At 45.4% G+C, this 18,781-nt stretch overlaps 1 protein-coding gene across 4 annotated transcripts in view; it reads left to right on the top strand.

Moving 5' to 3' along the window:
- Positions 1-18,781, top strand: part of Kiaa0319 (KIAA0319 ortholog) — a 77,185-nt gene that overhangs the window by 18,126 nt on the left and 40,278 nt on the right. For 2 of the 4 annotated variants that reach the window (XM_021180546.3, XM_085831204.1), the window contains exons 6-13: positions 1,129-1,226; positions 2,224-2,311; positions 4,807-4,899; positions 9,187-9,319; positions 10,057-10,285; positions 15,006-15,129; positions 17,006-17,138; positions 18,428-18,576. In XM_021180546.3, the coding sequence (XP_021036205.1) occupies positions 1,129-1,226; positions 2,224-2,311; positions 4,807-4,899; positions 9,187-9,319; positions 10,057-10,285; positions 15,006-15,129; positions 17,006-17,138; positions 18,428-18,576 (1,047 nt within the window). Of the gene's footprint in view, positions 1-1,128; positions 1,227-2,223; positions 2,312-4,806; positions 4,900-9,186; positions 9,320-10,056; positions 10,290-15,005; positions 15,130-17,005; positions 17,139-18,427; positions 18,577-18,781 lie in introns of all 4 variants that reach the window. The other 2 variants (XM_085831205.1, XM_085831206.1) reach the window with 2 other exon arrangements.

Genomic DNA, 18,781 nt, shown 5'->3' with positions numbered 1-18,781 from the left:
CAGAGGTGAATGGCACGCGATCCCATCTCAAACAGGTTGGAAGTAGAGGACTAACACCCGAGGCTGTCTTCTGACCTCTACATACATGCCATGACACAACTACACTTACACAGACACACACACACACACACACAATATCCCACACAGACATTTAAATACAGTGCCAAGGTGTAAGTGCTTGCCTTCCCTTCACCCAGTGGCCCACTATTCCTGAGCCATCCCTACAACCTCTCAGCTTGATTCTCACTCAGGTCTCATGGGTCAAAACTTCATACACAGAGGCAGTCGTGCCTGTCAGTTGCCTCTCAGTCCTTGAGATGAGCTGAGACACTACCCTGCTACCAAAAGGCTTCAGACAACTTAAGTTCAAGAGATGCTTAGGTAACACTGTGTCTTTAAACAAACTCTATAAAAATCAAGTGAGCTGAAACCTATTTGCTTTTCTTTTTCTGGTTTTTCGAGACAGGGTTTCTCTGTGTAGCCCTGGCTGTCCTGGAACTCACTTTGTAGACCAGGCTGGCCTCGAACTCACAAATCCACCTGTCTCTGCCTCCCAAGTGCTGGGATTACAGGCATGAGCCACCACCACCCGGCTTTTGCTTTTCATCAAAAGGAGAAAAGATACAGTGAATTATACAGTTTAAGTGTGTGTAGAGCTGGGTGTGGCTCTCCGCACCTTTGATCTCAGCACTATGGAAGCAGAGGCATTCGGACCTAGTGAGGTTGAAGACACTTCAGTCTACTATATAGTGAGCTCCAGGCCAGCCAGGGCTCACAGTGAGAGCCTGTCTCAAAACAACAACAAGAAGGAATTATATGGATAACCAGGTGTTGGCAAGAGCCCAGAAGGAAGGCTTTCAAATGCTAATAGTAAAGTTGGGGAGGTTTAATTTTTAGTCCCTATTTTCTATCATTTGTGTACTTTCATTATCAGTTTGTTTTTGTGTTTGTTTCTCTTCATTTGCAAAAGCACAGAGACCCGAGATTCCTCTCTGGGATGAGCCTTGGAAGCAGAGCTCTGTGTCTCTAAGGCTGTTGATGCTGTTGATTTAAAGCATTCACCTCCTTAGGGTTGTAAGGTGACCTCTCAGATCTGATAAGCATTAGTGTTTCTGATTTTTCCCTCAGATACAACTTACTCCTATGAATGGAGTTTAATGAACCACCCAGTAGACTTCCAAGGTAAAATCAAACAAGAAAACAAGCCGACTCTTCACCTCTCTCAAGTAAGTAACAAGGCAGGTTGCACAGCTCAGACTCCAGTGAGCAAAGTCTTGGCTGTTGAATGCAGAATTCCCTCTTTTAGGATTAAGAGTGGATAAAGAAGACAGGCAATCTTTTTGCCTCACTTTTAAGATTGCTTCATCCTAGAAGTTCAAGGTCAGCCTCGATGACATAATCAGATTTCCCATTTCAAAAAAAAAAATCAGAAACTTATAATTAAATAAAACTTAATCAGGCAGATGGATGATTAAATGAGGAGACATTCAGTAGCCTTTCTTCATTTAAATTGCTCAAAATAACAGCTCTGGAGAAAGAGGCTGGAGGTTGGGGACATGATGTGTGATAGGTTCAAAGCCTGGGTCTAATTCTTTCAGTCTTTACAGTGTTAAGGATATCTCAGGTGTCCACCAGGTATGTTCCATTCTAGTTTACAAGGTGCTTAGATTGTCAAATACTGCTCCACACAAGAAGACACATACCACTTCCTTGGCTCCAAGAGGAACCACGAGGTCTGGTTTCTTATGAGGTGAATGTCTTCCTGTTCAAGGCTGTACCAATCCCAGTGCCTTACCAGCTCACATCATTGCTGTGTGTCTGAGCTATTTCTCCAAGTGTGGTACGCAGTAACACGTGTTAGAAATCTGTGACTCCAGACCCTGTTGCTGATCAGTGTAGAGTCCCTGCTGAGCATATGTGAGGCCCTGGGCTCACTTGCAGCACTGACTCACCCCCCCTCCACAAAAACCCAAGTCCAGCATGATTCCATACATGCCCATCTGAGGGCTGCTGTCCTTGGCTGATTTGAAGTCTGTGACATCTGTTACTAAGCAAAAGGTCTCTGTAGGTAACTTAGTATCTTTGAGTGCAGCTCTCAAATGTATAGCAGTCCTAGACAGACTAAAATGAAGCTTTCTCCCAAGCCTTTGGGGCATTGTAGGCTTTTCTCGGAGGCAGATGCCCCTGTCTTCAGCTGCTCACTTGTCGGTTTTCACCTTGCAGTTATCTGTGGGACTCTATGCCTTCAGAGTGGCCGTTTCTAGTGAGAATGCATTTGGAGAAGGCTATGTGAATGTCACGGTTATGCCAGGTGAGTCTGTTGGGAGAATGGCATCTTGGCTGTGCTAGTCTCAAGTTCTGGCACCTGGATGACATGGAGGAATAGATTGATGACATGACTGACCCATGGAATGGTGAAGAGGAAAGACTTTACTGGAGATACTGAGGGAGCCTAGAAGCCAGCATGGGCTTTGATATGCTGGTAGGGACCACAGGAAACCATATGCCCCTTCTGCCAGAGGTAAAGGTGCCTTTTGGTAGAGGGGAACTGGCTTCCCAAGTTCCCGAGGAATGCTGGCTTCTACCTAACCACCAGAAATCTCATTTCAGGTTGAGCTCATTTCTGGATATTTGGACTGCCTTTTGGAGTTTGGACCAGACAATGTTTTAATACAAATGCTTTTATTTATTTATTTTTTAAAGATTTATTTATTATACACTGTAGCTGTCTTCAGACACACCAGAAGAGGGCGCCAGATCTCGTTACGGATGGTTGTGAGCCATCATGTGGTTGCTGGGATTTGAACTCTGGACCTTCGGAAGAGCAGTCGGGTGCTCTTACCGACTGAACCATCTCACCAGCCCTTATTTTTTATTTATACAAGTTAGACTTGTGTAGTCGTGAAGAGACACCGTGACCAACTCTCATAAGGCAACTCTTATAAAGGAAAGCAGTTAATTAAGGGCTTGCTTTCAGATTCAGAGGCTTAGGTCATTATCACTGTGGCAGGGAGCATGGCAGCAGCGGGCAGGCAGGCAGGCAGGCAGGCAGGCAGGCACGGTGTGGTGCTGGAGGAATGGCTGAAAGCTCTGCATCCTGACCCACAGGCAGCAGGTAGGCAGGCAAGGTGGCAGGTGGGGAGAGGGAAGAGAGGTGGGCCAGGTGTAGGCATTTGAAACCTCAATGCCTACCCCCCAGTCACACACTGGCTTCCTCCAGCAAGGCTACACCCACTCTAACATGGCCACACCTCCTAATCCTTCTCAACAGTTCCACTCTGTGGTGACTAAGCATTCAATTATATGAGCCTTTGGAAGCTGTTCTCATTAAACAACCACAGGCACCATTGTAGAGAAAATGTACAGGGATTAGGTTTGGTCTTTTTGTTTCCTTTTGCTTTTTTTTTTTTTTTTTAATAACTCTAGTATTCTCTTGACATGGCCACTCACGTATACCAGGAAGTTGCTTGCTCTTCTTGAATGATAACAAACGGTACCTTGGCCCTCCCTGTCTAACACTTACTCTGTCCACTTTCTTTCCTCATGATTTAGCTTTCATATAGGAGCATGGCTATTCCAAAATGCATTCATCTGTGCACCTAAAGAATCAGAGGCACATGTATGTCATGGGCTGATTAGCAAGCCCATCCCTGGGTCATAATTCAGTGTATTTGTGTGGATTGATTAGAGCAGGTGACCTTCAGTCCCGGTGGATACACTCTGCTCTACCTATGTCCTGGCTCCCGGTTTCCACTTACCCATCAGCTCAGCCGAGCCATTAGCCTGCATCAGCATGTTAGCAGAAGCTCCACCTCCTACCCCTCTCTCTGGTGGCCAGAAGCTTTTCCATAGTCTACTTAATACAGCTGAAGTCTAGGGATGGTGGAAGTACTTTCAATCAAAGATTTAAGATGCTATTCATGGTCTGAGAATGTAGCTCAGTTAGCAGAGTTCTTGCCCAGCACTGAATACACTTGTATTCACCCTGTGATTCTAGCACTTGGGAGGCCCAGACAGGGGGACTAGGACTTTAAAAGGTTATGCATAGTGAATTGGAGGCTACGCTCATCTCTTAGTTGTGGTTTCCATTGTTGTGAAGAGACACCATAACCAAGGGACTTTTCATTGGTGATTTAATCTGAAATTTTCAGTTTCAGAGGTTTAGTTCGTTATCATCATGGTGAGAAGCATGGCAGCTTATAGGCAGACAAGGTAAGGGAGGAAGTGAGAGTTCTACATCTTGATTTGCAGGCATCAGGGAGAGACTGTGTTCTGCAGGCAGCCAGAGGAGGCTCTTATTCCACACTGGGCAGAGCTTGAGCATAGGATTCCTCACAGAGGTATCCATCACTGCCTACACAGTGATGTACTTCCTCCAACAAGACCACACTTCCTCCAATAAGGCCACGCCTCCTAAGAGTGCCACTCCCTATGGCCCAGCATTGAAACACATGAATCTCTGGAGGCCAAACCTATTCAGATCACTACTCCTGGGATAGATAAAGCCCTGCAATCTAGCCTTGCTTTTCTGTAACCACAGTACACATTGTATGACTTACCCCTTGAGTCTGGCTTTACCTATAGAATTGTAGACTGACAGACAAGCTCAAAATCCACAGGAGGGGTTTGACAGTTTGGGGAGTTTCCCACAGTTGAGGCCCAGGGAGGTGTGTGTGGGAGGAGAGGGGCAGCGGGTATGTGTGTGAAGACCTCTACAAGATGTTTAGAATTAGCATTTAGAAAGAGGGTACCTTTGTGTGTGTCTGTGCAGTGTAGGCTAAGTAGCTGTCTTTTTTTGTCTCACAGCTGCAAGAGTCAACCAGCCACCTGTAGCTGTTGTTTCTCCCCAGACACAAGAGCTCAGTGTGCCTTTGACCTCAGCCCTGATCGATGGCAGCCGTGCGTATCCTCCATGTTCGGTGGTTTCTGTTTGTTTGTACTGTCAGATTGAGTGCTTTGTGTCAGGGCCAAGAAGGCTTACAGTGGCACCATGATAAACTGGGGTTTCTTTTAGCTTCCTGTCCTAGGCTCCTCAGCTCCCAGTTGAGAGTGGTAGCATGCCTGTAACCTTCCTGTCACCTTAGCATTTGGGTGCCAAAGGCAGGAGGATCAGGAATTCAAGGTCATCTTCAGTGACTTAGGGAAGTCCAGGCCAGCCTGGGATACACAAAACACTGTCTAAAACAAACTACAAACAAACAAATACAGCGTTCATTAAGGTCAGATATTTGGTTTGTAATTCAAATAATTACTAAGGATTCTTTTGTGAATCGTGTAGCAGTTGTAAGATTAGCAATTGGACAGAGCCTTTCAGTTTGAAAGAGGTTGGCTTCAGTGATAGTGGGTAGCATTTCACTTTACTAATTTAGTCAGAGTTTATTCTTTAAGTAGAGGATAAGGATGGTGTAACTTTGGGTGTCCAGACAAATGAGAATCCAGTGTTTGCCTTGGTTTAACAGTGTAGAGTGCTCTGCAACTGTTTTTACATTCATCCAGTTACAAGGTTAACCCCATGGCCGGCTGAGAGGTAAAAGGTGTGGTCATACCGGTTGCTCCCGAGGGTTGCTCTGTCTACTGGTCTGCGGATGTGGAGGTGACAGCGATGTGACTGCTTGAATCTATTCGGTGTCATGTCTATATCCTCCCCCTTCTCTAGTGTGAACATACAGTGCATTTGCCCGTTTGTTTGCTTGCTTGCTTTCTCAAACAGCTCAGGCTATTACTACACTTGCTATGTATTTAAAGTTGACCTTAATCTCCTGATGACCTTTTGACCCTTTCACAAGTTCTGGGATTATAGGCACCTGTATTCCCATGCCTGGCTGACAAAGGAGATGATTGCATGAGAAAAGGCCTCCCAGTTTTGTTTTGTTTTGTTTTGTTTTGTTTTTAAATCTTTTGATTCTGACTAGCTTGGTCACAAAAATCATACAGGATTATTAGTTGACCGCATAAATTTTTTCTCTAAATGAATTTGATGAAAAGCCAGCTTCCTTCTAGATCTATGGGTCTACATGGCACATTGTTGCTCTCTTGTATTATTATTATTATTTGTGCTATGGAGACTGAACCCACCACGTTTTAGTAGATGTAGCATGTAATTATAAAAAAACAGTCCACACTGTGGGCGGCTAGGCACCATGGTCTCTGTCTGTTCCCAGCCCAGTACTGAGATCAAGACCGTGTGTTTTTCCTAGCCAACACCTCTCCCACAAATGTCAGCTCTTTCTCTCTAGAGCTCGGAATTCGCTCTCTTGATCCCAGAGGCAAGCTTTGGTTACCTCTCCCCTGGAGCTTGGTCCTTGTCCAGTCTTCCCGCTCCAAAGCCTGGCCAAATTCTGCCCCAGCTAAATTCTTTCCCTCTGGCCCACCTGAATTGTGGTGAATTGAAAACACCAGACAATCTTAGTTTAGACTCAACAGATAACACAACCACTACTGGTGGACTCTATTGTCCTAAACTCATCAACTATTCTAAGTTGGAAATATTCCAGTGGCAGAATCCACCACCAGATCTAACCATTCCAAGTCTACATCCTGGTCTTCTTGCTTCCACCTTGCCAGACAAAAAAGGCTGTTCCTCCCTTCTGTGTCCCTCTTCCTCTCTCAGAAACGGAAGGCTAATCTCCTCCTTTCACCCAGCCATTGGCTTCTTGTTGTCTTTATTATCCAATCAGGGGAAAGTTCTGTTACAGTGGATGCTAGGCAAACACTCTGTCACTTAGCTGTATCCCCAGCCCTGTTCTTTTTGTGAGATAAGGTCTCACCATGTAGCCTAGTTTGGCCTTGAACTCATGGAGATAATCCTGCCTTAGCTTCCTGAATGCTGTTGAACTACCATGCCAAGCCACAGCCTCTTTCTGCACTGCTGGGGATCAAACCCAGGGCTTCACATGCATGGTAATTAAGCACTGTACCACTGAGCTACAGTCCTAGTCTTCTTCTCTTTTCATGTGTGTGTGTGTGTGTGTGTGTGTGTGTGTGTGTGTAGTGTGCACACCATGCCATACATGTAAAGTTCTGAGGACACCTTTTTTTTTTCTTTTTCTTTTTTATTAGATATTTTCTTTATATACATTTTAAATGCTATCCCGAAAGTTCCCTAAACCCTCTCCCCGCCCTGCTCCACTACCCACCCACTCCCACTTCTTGGCCCTGGCATTCCCCTGTATTGGGGCATATAAAGTTTGCAATACCAAGGGGCCTCTCTTCCCAGTGATGGCCAACTAGGCCATCTTCTGCTACATATGCAGCTAGAGACATGAGCTCTGGGGGTACTGGTTAGTTCATATTGTTGTTCCTCCTATAGGGTTGCAAACCCCTTCAGCTCCTTGGGTGCTTTCTCTAGCTTCTCCATTGGGGGCCCTGTGTTCCATCTTATAGATGACTGTGAGCATCCATCCACTTCTGTATTTGCCAGGCACCGACATAGCCTCATACAAGACAGCTATACCAGGGTCCCTTCAGCAAAATCTTGCAGGCATATGCAATAGTGTCTGGGTTTGGTGGCTGATTATGCGATGGATCCCTGGGTGGGGTAGTCTCTGGATAGTACATCCTTTCATCTTAGCTCCAAACTTTGTCTCTGTAACTCCTTTCATGGGTATTTTGTTCCCTATTCTAAGGAGGAATGAAGTATCCACACGTTGGTCTTCCCTCTTCTTGATTTTCTTGTGTTTTGCAAATTGTATCTTGGGTATTCTAAGTTTCTGGGCTAATATCCACTTATCAGTGAGTGCATATCTAATGACTTCTTTTGTGATTGGGTTACCTCACTAAGGATGATATCTTCCAGATACATCCATTTGTCCAAGAATTTCATAAATTCATTGTTTTTAATAGCTGAGTAGTACTCCATTGTGTAGATGTACCACATTTTCTGTATCCATTCCTCTGTTGAGGACATCTGGGTTCTTTCCAGCTTCTGGATACTATAAATAAGGCTGCTATGAACATAGTGGAGCATGTGTTCTTTTTTTTTTTTTTTTTTTTAAGATTTATTTATTTATTATATGTAAGTACACTGTAGCTGTCTTCAGACACTCCAGAAGAGGGCGCCAGATCTCGTCACGGATGGTTGTGAGCCACCATGTGGTTGCTGGGATTTGAACTCTGGACCTTCGGAAGAGCAGTCGGGTGCTCTTACCCACTGAGCCATCTCACCAGCCCCGGAGCATGTGTTCTTACTGCCAGTTGGAACATCTTCTGGGTATATACCCAGGAAAGGTATTGCTGGATCTTCTGGTAGTATTATGGAGGACAACTTTTAGTAGTCAGTTCTCTTCTTCCACCTTGTGGGTCCCAGCAACTGAGCTCAGATCTTCAACGTGACAGGTGCCTATAACTGCTGAGCCATCTCAGTCCTACCCTGCTTTGCTCTTTTAAGTGGGGAAATTTCATGCAAAACACAGATTTATATTTCTCTGGATTTACATTTAACCATTAATATGATAAAGGAATTTTTAGCTAAGATAAGAAGCTGTCCATAGCATGTCACCAACGTGAGTGTCTAGTCAGGGTTTCTATTCCTGCACAAACATCATGACCAAGAAGCAAGTTGGGGAGGAAAGGGTTTATTCAGCTTACATTTCCACATTGCTGTTGATCACCAAAGGAAGTCAGGACTGGAACTCAAGCAGGTCAGGAAGCAGGAGCTGATGCAGAGGCCATGGATGGATGTTTCTTACTGACTTGCTTCTCCTGGCTTGCTCAGCTTGCTTTTTTATAGAAACGAAGACTACCAGCCCAGAGATGGTCCCACCCACAAGGGGCCCTCTCCCCTTGATCACTAAGTGAAACAATGCCTTACAGTTGTATCTCATGGAGGCATTTCCTCACCTAGAGCTCCTTTCTCTGTGATAACTCCTGCTTGTGTCAAGTTGACATAAAACCAGCAGTACAGTGAGTAGGAGCAGAATGTCAAGAGGCTACATTCTGTGCTACAGTATCCATCACTCTGCTTATTAAATATTCAACACATTAGAACAGCCCTGCTCAAACCTGTGCAAATCTAGAAAAATAGTGCTGGCAATTTAGGGCTGGGAGACAACTGCAATGCCTAATGTATATGGTTGAGATCCGTGTGAATGTTTATACTAAACACATTTCAATGTTCAGTGTGTTATAAAGCTCTCATCTTACGTTTCCTATAACTCACTTTGGATTTTTTCTTCTTCATCTTTGTAGAAAGTACAGATGATACTGAAATAGTGAGTTACCACTGGGAAGAAGTTGACGGGCCCTTCCTAGGAGAGGAGTTTCCAGCTGACACCCCAATCTTACAATTGTCGAACCTAGATCCTGGTAACTACACCTTTAGGCAAGTGGGTTACACCTTTATTGTGTTTACCCAGGGCTTCTCTCTTGACTGTTTCTTGACACTGATGCTTTCTATAAAAATAAAAGCAATGTATCTCTTAGCAGAAGGAATAAAATCTTTCCCCTACGTCCATGACCTTAAAATGAGCACTCTGGACAATATGGAATTTAAGTGTCTTTTTTTTTTTTTTTTTGAGACAGGGTTTCTCTGTATAGCCCTGGCTGACCTGGAACTCACTATGTAGATCAGGCTGGCCTCGAACTCAGAAATCCACCTGCCTCTGCCTCCCAAGTGCTGGAATTAAAGGTGTGCACCACCACCACCCGGCTCTTAAGTATCTTTTCTATCCATATGCTTCTTTAAGCCTTTTTCTTTTTTGCTAACTTGGATTGGAGTTCTGATGGGAAAGATTCTAGGGGTTTTGGCTCATGGTTTGAGAGTTGTGCTTGGTACCCTGAGGGTAAACTGAGTGGTCCAGAGAAGCTTTCGGGTTGCCTGGAGGGGTCACAGTTCCCACTCAGCATCTCAGAGACTGATAAATTCATAAAGGCTAAACCATAACGTGGGAACATTTTGTGACTCAAAGATAAGATGAACAGAAGCAAAGACAACTATTCTCCTCCCCACCTTGCTTTCCTTCGCCTCATTTTCAAGTTTTTACTTTCACCTCTTCTGGGACTGGTTACTTCCTGGTGTGGCACACTCTTGGATGTACGAGCTTCCTTTTCTCTTTATAGGTTGACCATCACAGACTCGGATGGCGCTACCAACTCCACCACTGCCTCCCTCATCATCCGTGATGCCGTGGACTACCCACCTGTTGCCAATGCAGGGCCAAATCAGACCATCACTTTGCCCCAAAACACCATCGTTCTGAATGGGAACCAGAGCAGTGACGATCACCAGATTGTCCTCTATGAGTGGTTCCCAGGCCCTGGCGGTGAGAGCAAAGAGATGATCATGCAGGCAAGTCATCTATCTTGCCTGCAGACTCCTTCCTTCCCTTTCTTCCTTCCTTCCTTCCTTCCTTCCTTCCTTCCTTCCTTCCTTCCTTCCTTTTCCTTCCTTCCTTCCTCCCTTCCTTCCTCTCTCTCTCTCTCTCATCCATGCGTGCATGTATGTTTGTATGTATGTATGTATGTATGTCTATCATTTATCATCCATTCATCTATTCTTGGTTTAGGGAGGTTGTTAAATCAGGAATTCTGTTTTATAAATTTCTCAAACCACGCAGTCATTGGAAGAGCATCTAACCTTACAGATCTATCTCAATTTATATCCCTCGCTCACACACACACAGGTTAGCACAGATCAGCAAAAAAGCAGTCCATCCTGCTGTTTCAACTAGATCTTGAGGTCAGTTGGAAAGAAAAGAAAAGTGGTTATTATTTTGTTTGCCCATTTCCTGAAATCTGTTCTATCTTGTTACATCTAGCATCTAGTAGTTTCTTTTTTAAGAATGTCTGTGATTTTTGGAGGCATGTGATGGGTGCTGAGGATCAAACCTGGGGCCTTGCCCATGTTAGACATATGCTCTACCACATGAACCCCAGCTCCTGCCCAATCTGTTCAAACTTTTAAGTGCCATTTGTCTAAAGACACAATGACTTTAAAACCTTCGCTGTGGGTAAGCTGTCTCCTTACTCAAGCAAGGTTCCTGGGCTTTCCATTACTCAATCAATGGCTCGGGTGGATTATTGGCATGACTTTGTCTCATTTCTATGACAAAAAGCCAAGAGAGACAACTTAAGAAAGGGAGTGTTTATTTGGTTTCATGGTTTGAGGGTGCAGTCCATTGTGGTGGTCGAAATTTGAGGCACTTAATCACATTGCACCCAGTCAGGAAGGAGAGGCTATGATGCTGGCACACAGCTCACTTTGTTCTCTTTCTGCAGTCCAGGGCCCAAGCCCATGGCATGGTTCTGCCCAGTATTAGGGTGTCATTTCTCACTTCAATTAACCTGATGTAGGAAAAAACCAACCCTTCTGTTGTAGGTTGTCCTGATGTTGTTTGTATTTTGATGTTAATTTTGTTTCCTCAAGAGAAGTTGCCCCCCTACCCCCTTATTCTCCCCTTCTCCCTCTCCCGCCCCTGCAAGCAGTTGATCATGTAGTCGGGTGATCTCTTGTGAATCTTCTCCCCATTTTAACTGGTTAATAAAGGCTAGAGCCTGTGATTGCACAGTAGAGGGGAAAGGTGGGCTAGAGGTTTGAGAGTGGGGCCAGATAGAGAGAAGAAGATGAAAAGGGAAGGAGAGAGGACAGAAGAAGAGGAGGAGGAAGCCGTGATGGCCAGGAGAAACCACAAGTAACAAGGGGTCTTGTAGCTGGAGAATACATTAGTATAGTGTTAGATCTGCCCCATCTAGACTTATAGTTTATAACTATAATAATGAGACTGTGTGGTTTTTTATATGGGCTTATTGGGGTTTGAAACTCCAACAACACCCTCCCAGATACTTGAGGAGGCTTGTCCGGTCACCATCAAGAGATGATTCTGTGTTGTGTGCTCAGGCCCTGAAGCTCGCTATAGACAAGGATGACCTTGAACTTCTGGCTCTCCTGCCTCTGCCTCTGCCTCTGCCTCTGCCTCTGCCTCTGCCTCTGCCTCTGCCTCTGCCTCTGCCTCTGCCTCTGCCTCTGCCTCTGCCTCTGCCTCTGCCTCTGCCTCTGCCTCTGCCTCTGCCTCTGCCTCTGCCTCTGCCTCGAGAGCTAGGAGAATCCATGAATGCCACTACAGTTTTATGAGCTCAGGGCTTTGTGCATACCAAGCAAACACTCTACCCACTGACATACATCCTCAGTTCTGCAAATTGCTTCTTTTTTTTTTTTTTTGGTTTTTCGAGACAGGGTTTCTCTGTATAGCCCTGGCTGTCCTGGAACTCACTTTGTAAACCAGGCTGGCCTCGAACTCAGAAATCCGCCTGCCTCTGCCTCCCGAGTGCTGGGATTAAAGGCGTGCGCCACCACGCCCGGCTAAATTGCTTCTTATAGTTAAAAAAAAATCCAAATGAAATTTGATGAAGTAAAAATGTACTTTTAGCTGGGCCTAGTGTTGAAGACATGTCATCCCAGTTACTTGAGAGGTTGAGACAGGAGAATTGTAAGTTCAGAGTCAGCCCGCGTAAGTGAAAGCCTGACTCAAAAACAAACAAACAAACAAACAAAGCAAAACAACAACCAAAAAATCTGGGCAGTTGTGGTGAATGCCTTTATTTCCAGCAGAGGCAGGGGCAGGCAAATCTCTGTGGTTCATGGTTAGCCTGGCTTACAAAATGAGTTTCAGAATTGCCAGGGAAACGCCATCTCAAAAAAACCAAAACCAAACAAACATACAAATAACAAAATATACCTTGAATAACAATTTCCATAAAACCCCTTATTGAAGATAATGATTTTGGTAACTTTATCTCATAAACCTTAGAACATTTCCTGTGTTTTTGGATGTGTTTATGGATGTATGGATTGCAATGTCTGTCATAGACTTTATATTGTTGTATGATTTTTTTTCATAGTAAATCTTTTTGAGGGGGTGTTTTTGAGACAACCTGTGTAGCCCAGATTGTCCTGGAACTCACTCTGTAAACCATATTGACTTCAAACAGCTCAAGAGAGCCATCTGCCTCTGCTTCCTGAGTGCTGGGATTAAAGGCATGAGCTGTAACACCTCCACCATAGCACATCATTGAAAAATTAATTTGATTTTTCTTACAGTATTAAAAATAATTTTTTGAGACATGTCTCACTATGTAAATCAGAGATCCCTCTTTCTCGGCCTCTTGGGTACTAGGATTAAAAGCATGCCCTGCCACTACCACCTGCCTGGCTGGCTTGCTTGCTTTGTATGTATGTATGTATGTATGTATGTATGTATGTATGCATGAAAATAGGGTCTCATGTAGCCCAGGCTCACTTTGAACTTGTTATGTAGGCAGATGTGACCTGGAACTCCCATCTTCCTCCCTCCACCTTCCCAGGACTGGAATGACAGCATATACTAGCAGGCCTGGCTGTCATTTTCCCTTTAGTATCAATGAATCACCCTCATTCTTTCAAACTAGCATCATTATGTTAGGCATTCCCTTACAGGTAAGCATCTTAAGTTGTTCTCATGGCTGGCCATTGCGAACTGCATTTGGTGAGCATGCACATGCCACCTGCTGTGATCTCTGAGCAACAGACCCCAAGAAGTGGGCCTACTTGAAGGATGGACTCCTGTAACACCATAGCAGATGGGGCTGTGTTTACTGCTCTAGAGGCAGTGGGACCTGGGAGAATGGAGCTGATAAACGAGAGGGACTACAGTCTCACACAATAACCAACTTTATTCAGAGCATCAGACAATTTATATGATCAGGGTTAATGCGTCACATGAGTAAAGTGTATAACCACAAAGGCAGGCCAGCACATGGCAAAAATGGGTTTTCTCCAGAGGTGTATAAACAAATGATAGCCAGCTGTAATGAGTCATCTGAAGTAAACGCACTCCTATCTGATACACCTGAGAACCAAAACATAATCCAAGAACAATTCTGTGTTTTCTTGAAGAATGGAAGTCACAAGACTCATGTCTTGGTTTCTTGGCGTTTTCTCACAAGCACTCAGAAGTCTCCTCACATGACTCCATTCTAGGACCCTGTTTTGACACTGCTGTATTGTCTTTGGAGGTTTTAATTTACATTCCTTCAGTGATATAAGGATACACAACAGACTCAAAATTACATTTTCCTTAGGTTCATATTGTTTTAGTTTTCTTCTTCCCTCCTACTCTCCCTCTCCCCCAGCCCTTTTGAGATCGGGTCTCACAACGTAGGATCAGGCTGGCCTGAAAGTCAAAGAGATCAGCCTATCCCTGCCTCCCAAGTGCTGGGTTCAAAGGCGTGTGCCCCACACTCTGCTCCCTCCATTCTGCTTTTAATTCTTGCATGCACTGAACCCAGCACCTCACATATACTAGGCAAGCACTCTATCACTGAGCAATATCCCTATTCCTTTTTATCTCTTTATTGTTGAGCTAGGGTCTTCCTAAGTTACACAGATTGGCTTGAACTTGCTCTGTATCCCCAGCAGGCCTTGAATTTGCCACCCTCTTGCTTCAGCATCCCAGGATCCTTTGTTTACTTTCTGTTGCTGTGTTAAGGACCATGACTAAAGGTGATGTGGGGGAGAGGAAGTTTTACTTCCCCTCATAGGTTCTGATCCATTACTAAGGGAAGTCAGGGCAGGAACTCAAGACAGGAACCTGGAGGCAGGAACAGAAGCAGAGGCCACAGAGGAACACTGCTTACTGCTTGCTCGTTATGGCTTGCTCAGCCTGTTTTCTCATACAACATAGAACCACCTACCTAAGGGGTGACACCACCCACAGTGGGCTGGGTTCTGTCATTAAACTCTGTCATTAATCAGGATAATGCTCCCATGGACTTGCCTACAGGCTGATCTGATAGAGACATTTTCTCAACTGCAGTGTCCTCTTCCCAGCTGAACTTAGCGTGAGTCAAGTTGGAAAAAAAAAATCTAACTAGGACACCAAGTAGCTGGCATGTTAGGCCTTGGCCATTGCATCCAGCTGGTTTTCAAGCAGGGATTTTGCATTAAGTAAAACCACTGGCATCCATCATGGTACACTGTTTCCTTGTACGTCTTTAATGATAGTCATTTTGTGGTCATTTCTGCTGTTGTGTAGGGAGCGCAGACCCCATACCTTCACTTGTCTGAGCTGCAGGAAGGAGAGTACACGTTTCAGCTGCTGGTGACGGATTCCTCGGGACAGCAATCCACCGCTTTGGTTGCTGTGACTGTCCAGGCTGGTAGGTGAGATGCAAAGGAGATCTGACCCCAGGGATGAGAGCAGAGCTAATTAACTGGACTCCTGGCCTTCAGATGTGTCTAACCTGGTGGTAGTACCTTGAGGTTCCTGAGCTGGCAGGAAGTCAGGGATGTGAGAGCTGGTGTGCCACAGGACCGACTTTCTTTTGATGTTCTGCATCTCGTCATGTGTTTCTAGACCATGATACAGAAGATAAAATGAGAGTCCTCACCAATACTACATGTGTCTGATTTGTTGTATGGGAACTCCTATGCCCATCAACCCCCCCTTGGGAGAGTTCCAGAGCATCTTAAGGAGATTGGCTGACTGTGTGGCCTGACACTCAGATGCAGTCAGACACGGGCTGGGGGGTGGGGAACATCAATCCAGGTTCCACTCACTTATTAGTTCTTTCAAAACCCCAGAGTTCTGCTACCCTACTCTTTAGGAGATGCACAGGTAGGCAGCCACACCTTGCTTACAATGGTCTTGGCTTCAAACCTTCCCTATAACAGGATTGCTGTTTCCACAACCATCGCCCAGTATGCTGATGATGGGCACAGTCTCAAATGAAAGACAATAATTTGTTTTCTTCATTAACTGATTCATCTAAGATGTTAGAGGTTCTCTGAGCCAGACCCCAGGGATGTGGCATTAAAGATGGCCCTGGTCTCTACCCATCCAGAAGATAAAATGTGTAGTGACATGATATTCAGGTGCTTTTCTCAGAAAGGGTGCCCACTTAAAGAGCACCCACAGAGCGCTTGGGTCCACAGATAGCCTTTCCTAGAGTCCCAGTGGCCACACTCATGGCAGATGATCAGGAGGAGAAGGGTGGGAAGTGGAGGGCAAGAAGAAAGGTGTTCAGAAAGAGGGGACAGCTGGAGAGTGATGACTCAGCAGTTAAGAGTACTGACTGCTCTTCTAGAGGTCCTGAGTTCAATTCTCAGCAACCACATGGTGGCTCACAACCATCTGTGATAGGATCTGATGCCCTCTTCTGTTGTGTCTGAAGACAGCTACAGTGTACTCATATACATAAAATAAAAATTTAAAAAATCTTTGAAAAGAAAGAAAGGAAGGGAGGAAGGAAGGAAGGGAGTTAGGGAGGGAGAGAGAGAGAGAGAGAGAAAGAAAGAGGGGATCAGATTCCCAGAAGCCACAGGAAGAAACGGGGCTGGGTACATTGAAGAGCTGGAAACAAAACAAAACAGTGTGGCTGGAGGAAAAGCTAGAACTAGGCCTGTGGGGGCCAGGATTGGAATGCAGCTGCTCACAGAGGGAAGGGGCTCTCATTAAGGGCTTTGTAGATGCTTGCCCTCCTGAATTCAGGAAGCCACTACACACACTGAGAAGGGCAGTGAGGGAAAGACAGGAGATGCCAGTGCTAATGGCTGTGGCTGTGTGATGTGGCTTTTTTTTTTTTTAAAGCAGAAATAGTAGCTATTTATAAAACTAATACTACAAGTGATATTTTATTTCTTTTCCTTTCTTCCAACATTCAGCTGAAATATTTTCCTTCTTTAAAACACTTATTTATTTTTATGTGCATGGGTGTTTGGCTTGGATGAATGTCTGTGAGGTCCAGAAGGAGGCATAGGAATGGGAGTCACAGATGGTTGTGGGCTGCCATGTGGGTACAGGGAATTGAACCCAGGTCCTCTGGAAGACCTACTCTTACCCACTGAGTTGTCTCGCCACCCTCAAACTGAAATATTTTCAACATTTGCTATTTAGCAGGTGCTGTGCTAGACAGTGGGGCTATGGAGGCAAAAGTCTATGCACACTGACTACGGTTCCCTCTTTTTCTCTCCTCTTTTTCTTTCTTTCCTCCTCCCCCTTCTCTTCTTTCCTCTCTTGAACGTCTGCAACTCTAGAGAACAACCAGGCTCCGGTGGCCGTGGCAGGCCCCGACAAGGAGCTGGTTTTCCCGGTGCAGAGTGCTACACTGGACGGGAGCCGGAGCAGTGACGATCACGGCATTGTCTGCTATCACTGGGAGCACATCAGGTAGTGTGTCTGCCCAGCTCTGAGGCTGTGACAGCGATGACCGACAGCACCCCTTCCCTGGAGGATTGCACTAAACAGCAGCTTGAGTTTGTTGAGTCAAGATTTAAGCAGAGTAACTGGGCCTTATTGATAAAAATATATATCATAGGCATGGTGGTCCGTGCTCAGCGTCCTTGCGCTTGGGCGGGAAACTTGACGCAGGAAACTCTTGAGTTCAAGGCTAGCCTAAGCTACATAATGAGACCCCCCTCCCCACCCCTCAACTCAAACAAACACGCAAACAAAAGAGGCTAGTGTGGTGGGGAAGAGGGACATGGGTTGGCAGTGGAGAGAAGTGGAGCTCAGAAGAGGTGCACGGGGCTGGCTTGGTGTGAGGTGAACTTGCTGGTAAAAGTGAAAGCTGCGTGCAGTCTGTTTACACCCAACCAGCATGTAAGAGATGGACAGAGTTCAGGGTGAAATTCATATTATAACATTTCCTGAGCTTTTACCATCCGGGCCTCAATACTACATGGCTTCTGAAGAGGCAACTGGATCATTCTTATTTTTGGTTTATGTTAAGACAGAATTATGTAGACCAGGCTGGCCCTCTGCTCACAGCGATCCACCTGCCTCTGGCTATGCTCTACCTCCCATGTGCCACCACAGTGGGCTGGATCATCCCCATTTTAAAGTTGAAAAACTCAAGCTTGAAGAAACCAGTGAGGTAACCAACGAGTAGTTAAGGTTACCTAGACAGGAGGAGGCTTTGTCGAAACACAAACCTGCATCTGTCTAACAGCCAAGTCTAGGGATTTCCTGACGAGGCAGAATGGCAGATTATCTGGCTCTTGCCTTCCACTTCAGTGCATGCCCTGAAGCAAGATGAGAATGTAACTGACTTTCATTCATAGAAGAAATGGGAGGTTGGGTATGGTGGTGCACACCTGTAATCCCAGCCCTTAGGAGGCTGAAACAGAAAGCTCATCACTGGTTCTAGGCTAGCCTGGGCTACAATGGTGAGACCCTATCTAAAAAACAACAAGAAGAAAACAAAACGAAACAAACAGTTTCTAAGGTTTTATTTTCTAAAGAGAGACCTTTCCAGTGGCATCTCAATTAAAAAAGAAAAAAGAATGAAAAAAAACCTTTCCCCAGAACCCAGCAGATTTTGTTTGTTTAGCTTTGACCCTCATGCCAAGCTTACAACTCCGTAGCAGACCAGATGGTCACCACAGGCAGAAGCAGAGGCATTTGCTAGAGCACAGATATCATGCTCCACTTTTTGTCTATACATCCCAATTTTGCAGAGGCCCCAGTGCAGTGGAGATGGAGAATGTGGACAAAGCCATAGCCACTGTCACCGGCCTTCAGGTGGGTATCTACCACTTCCGGTTAACCGTGAGAGACCAGCAGGGTCTGAGCAGCACGTCCACCCTCACTGTGGCTGTGAAGAAGGGTGAGTGGACATGGTGATAGCCTGCTGAGCCTGCTGTGCCATCCGGCCTCCCAGGTCCCCAGCTAGTTAATGATTACCCAGCAATCTTGGCGTTAATGTTGGTGTCCTCACCTGACTGAGCTCAGATGGGCCAACCCTTGTCCCTGACATGACTTTGGTTAAGTCCTGTCTGGCTTGAGGGAGTGTGTAGAGGAGGAAGCCATGA

This window comes from Mus caroli, unplaced genomic scaffold (assembly GCF_978045245.1).
Source record: "Mus caroli unplaced genomic scaffold, Mus_caroli_1 scaffold_15, whole genome shotgun sequence".
Lineage (NCBI taxonomy): Eukaryota > Metazoa > Chordata > Mammalia > Rodentia > Muridae > Mus > Mus caroli.
The sequence above is the reverse complement of the archived record's forward strand: the minus strand, read 5'-3'. Positions and strand labels throughout refer to the sequence as shown.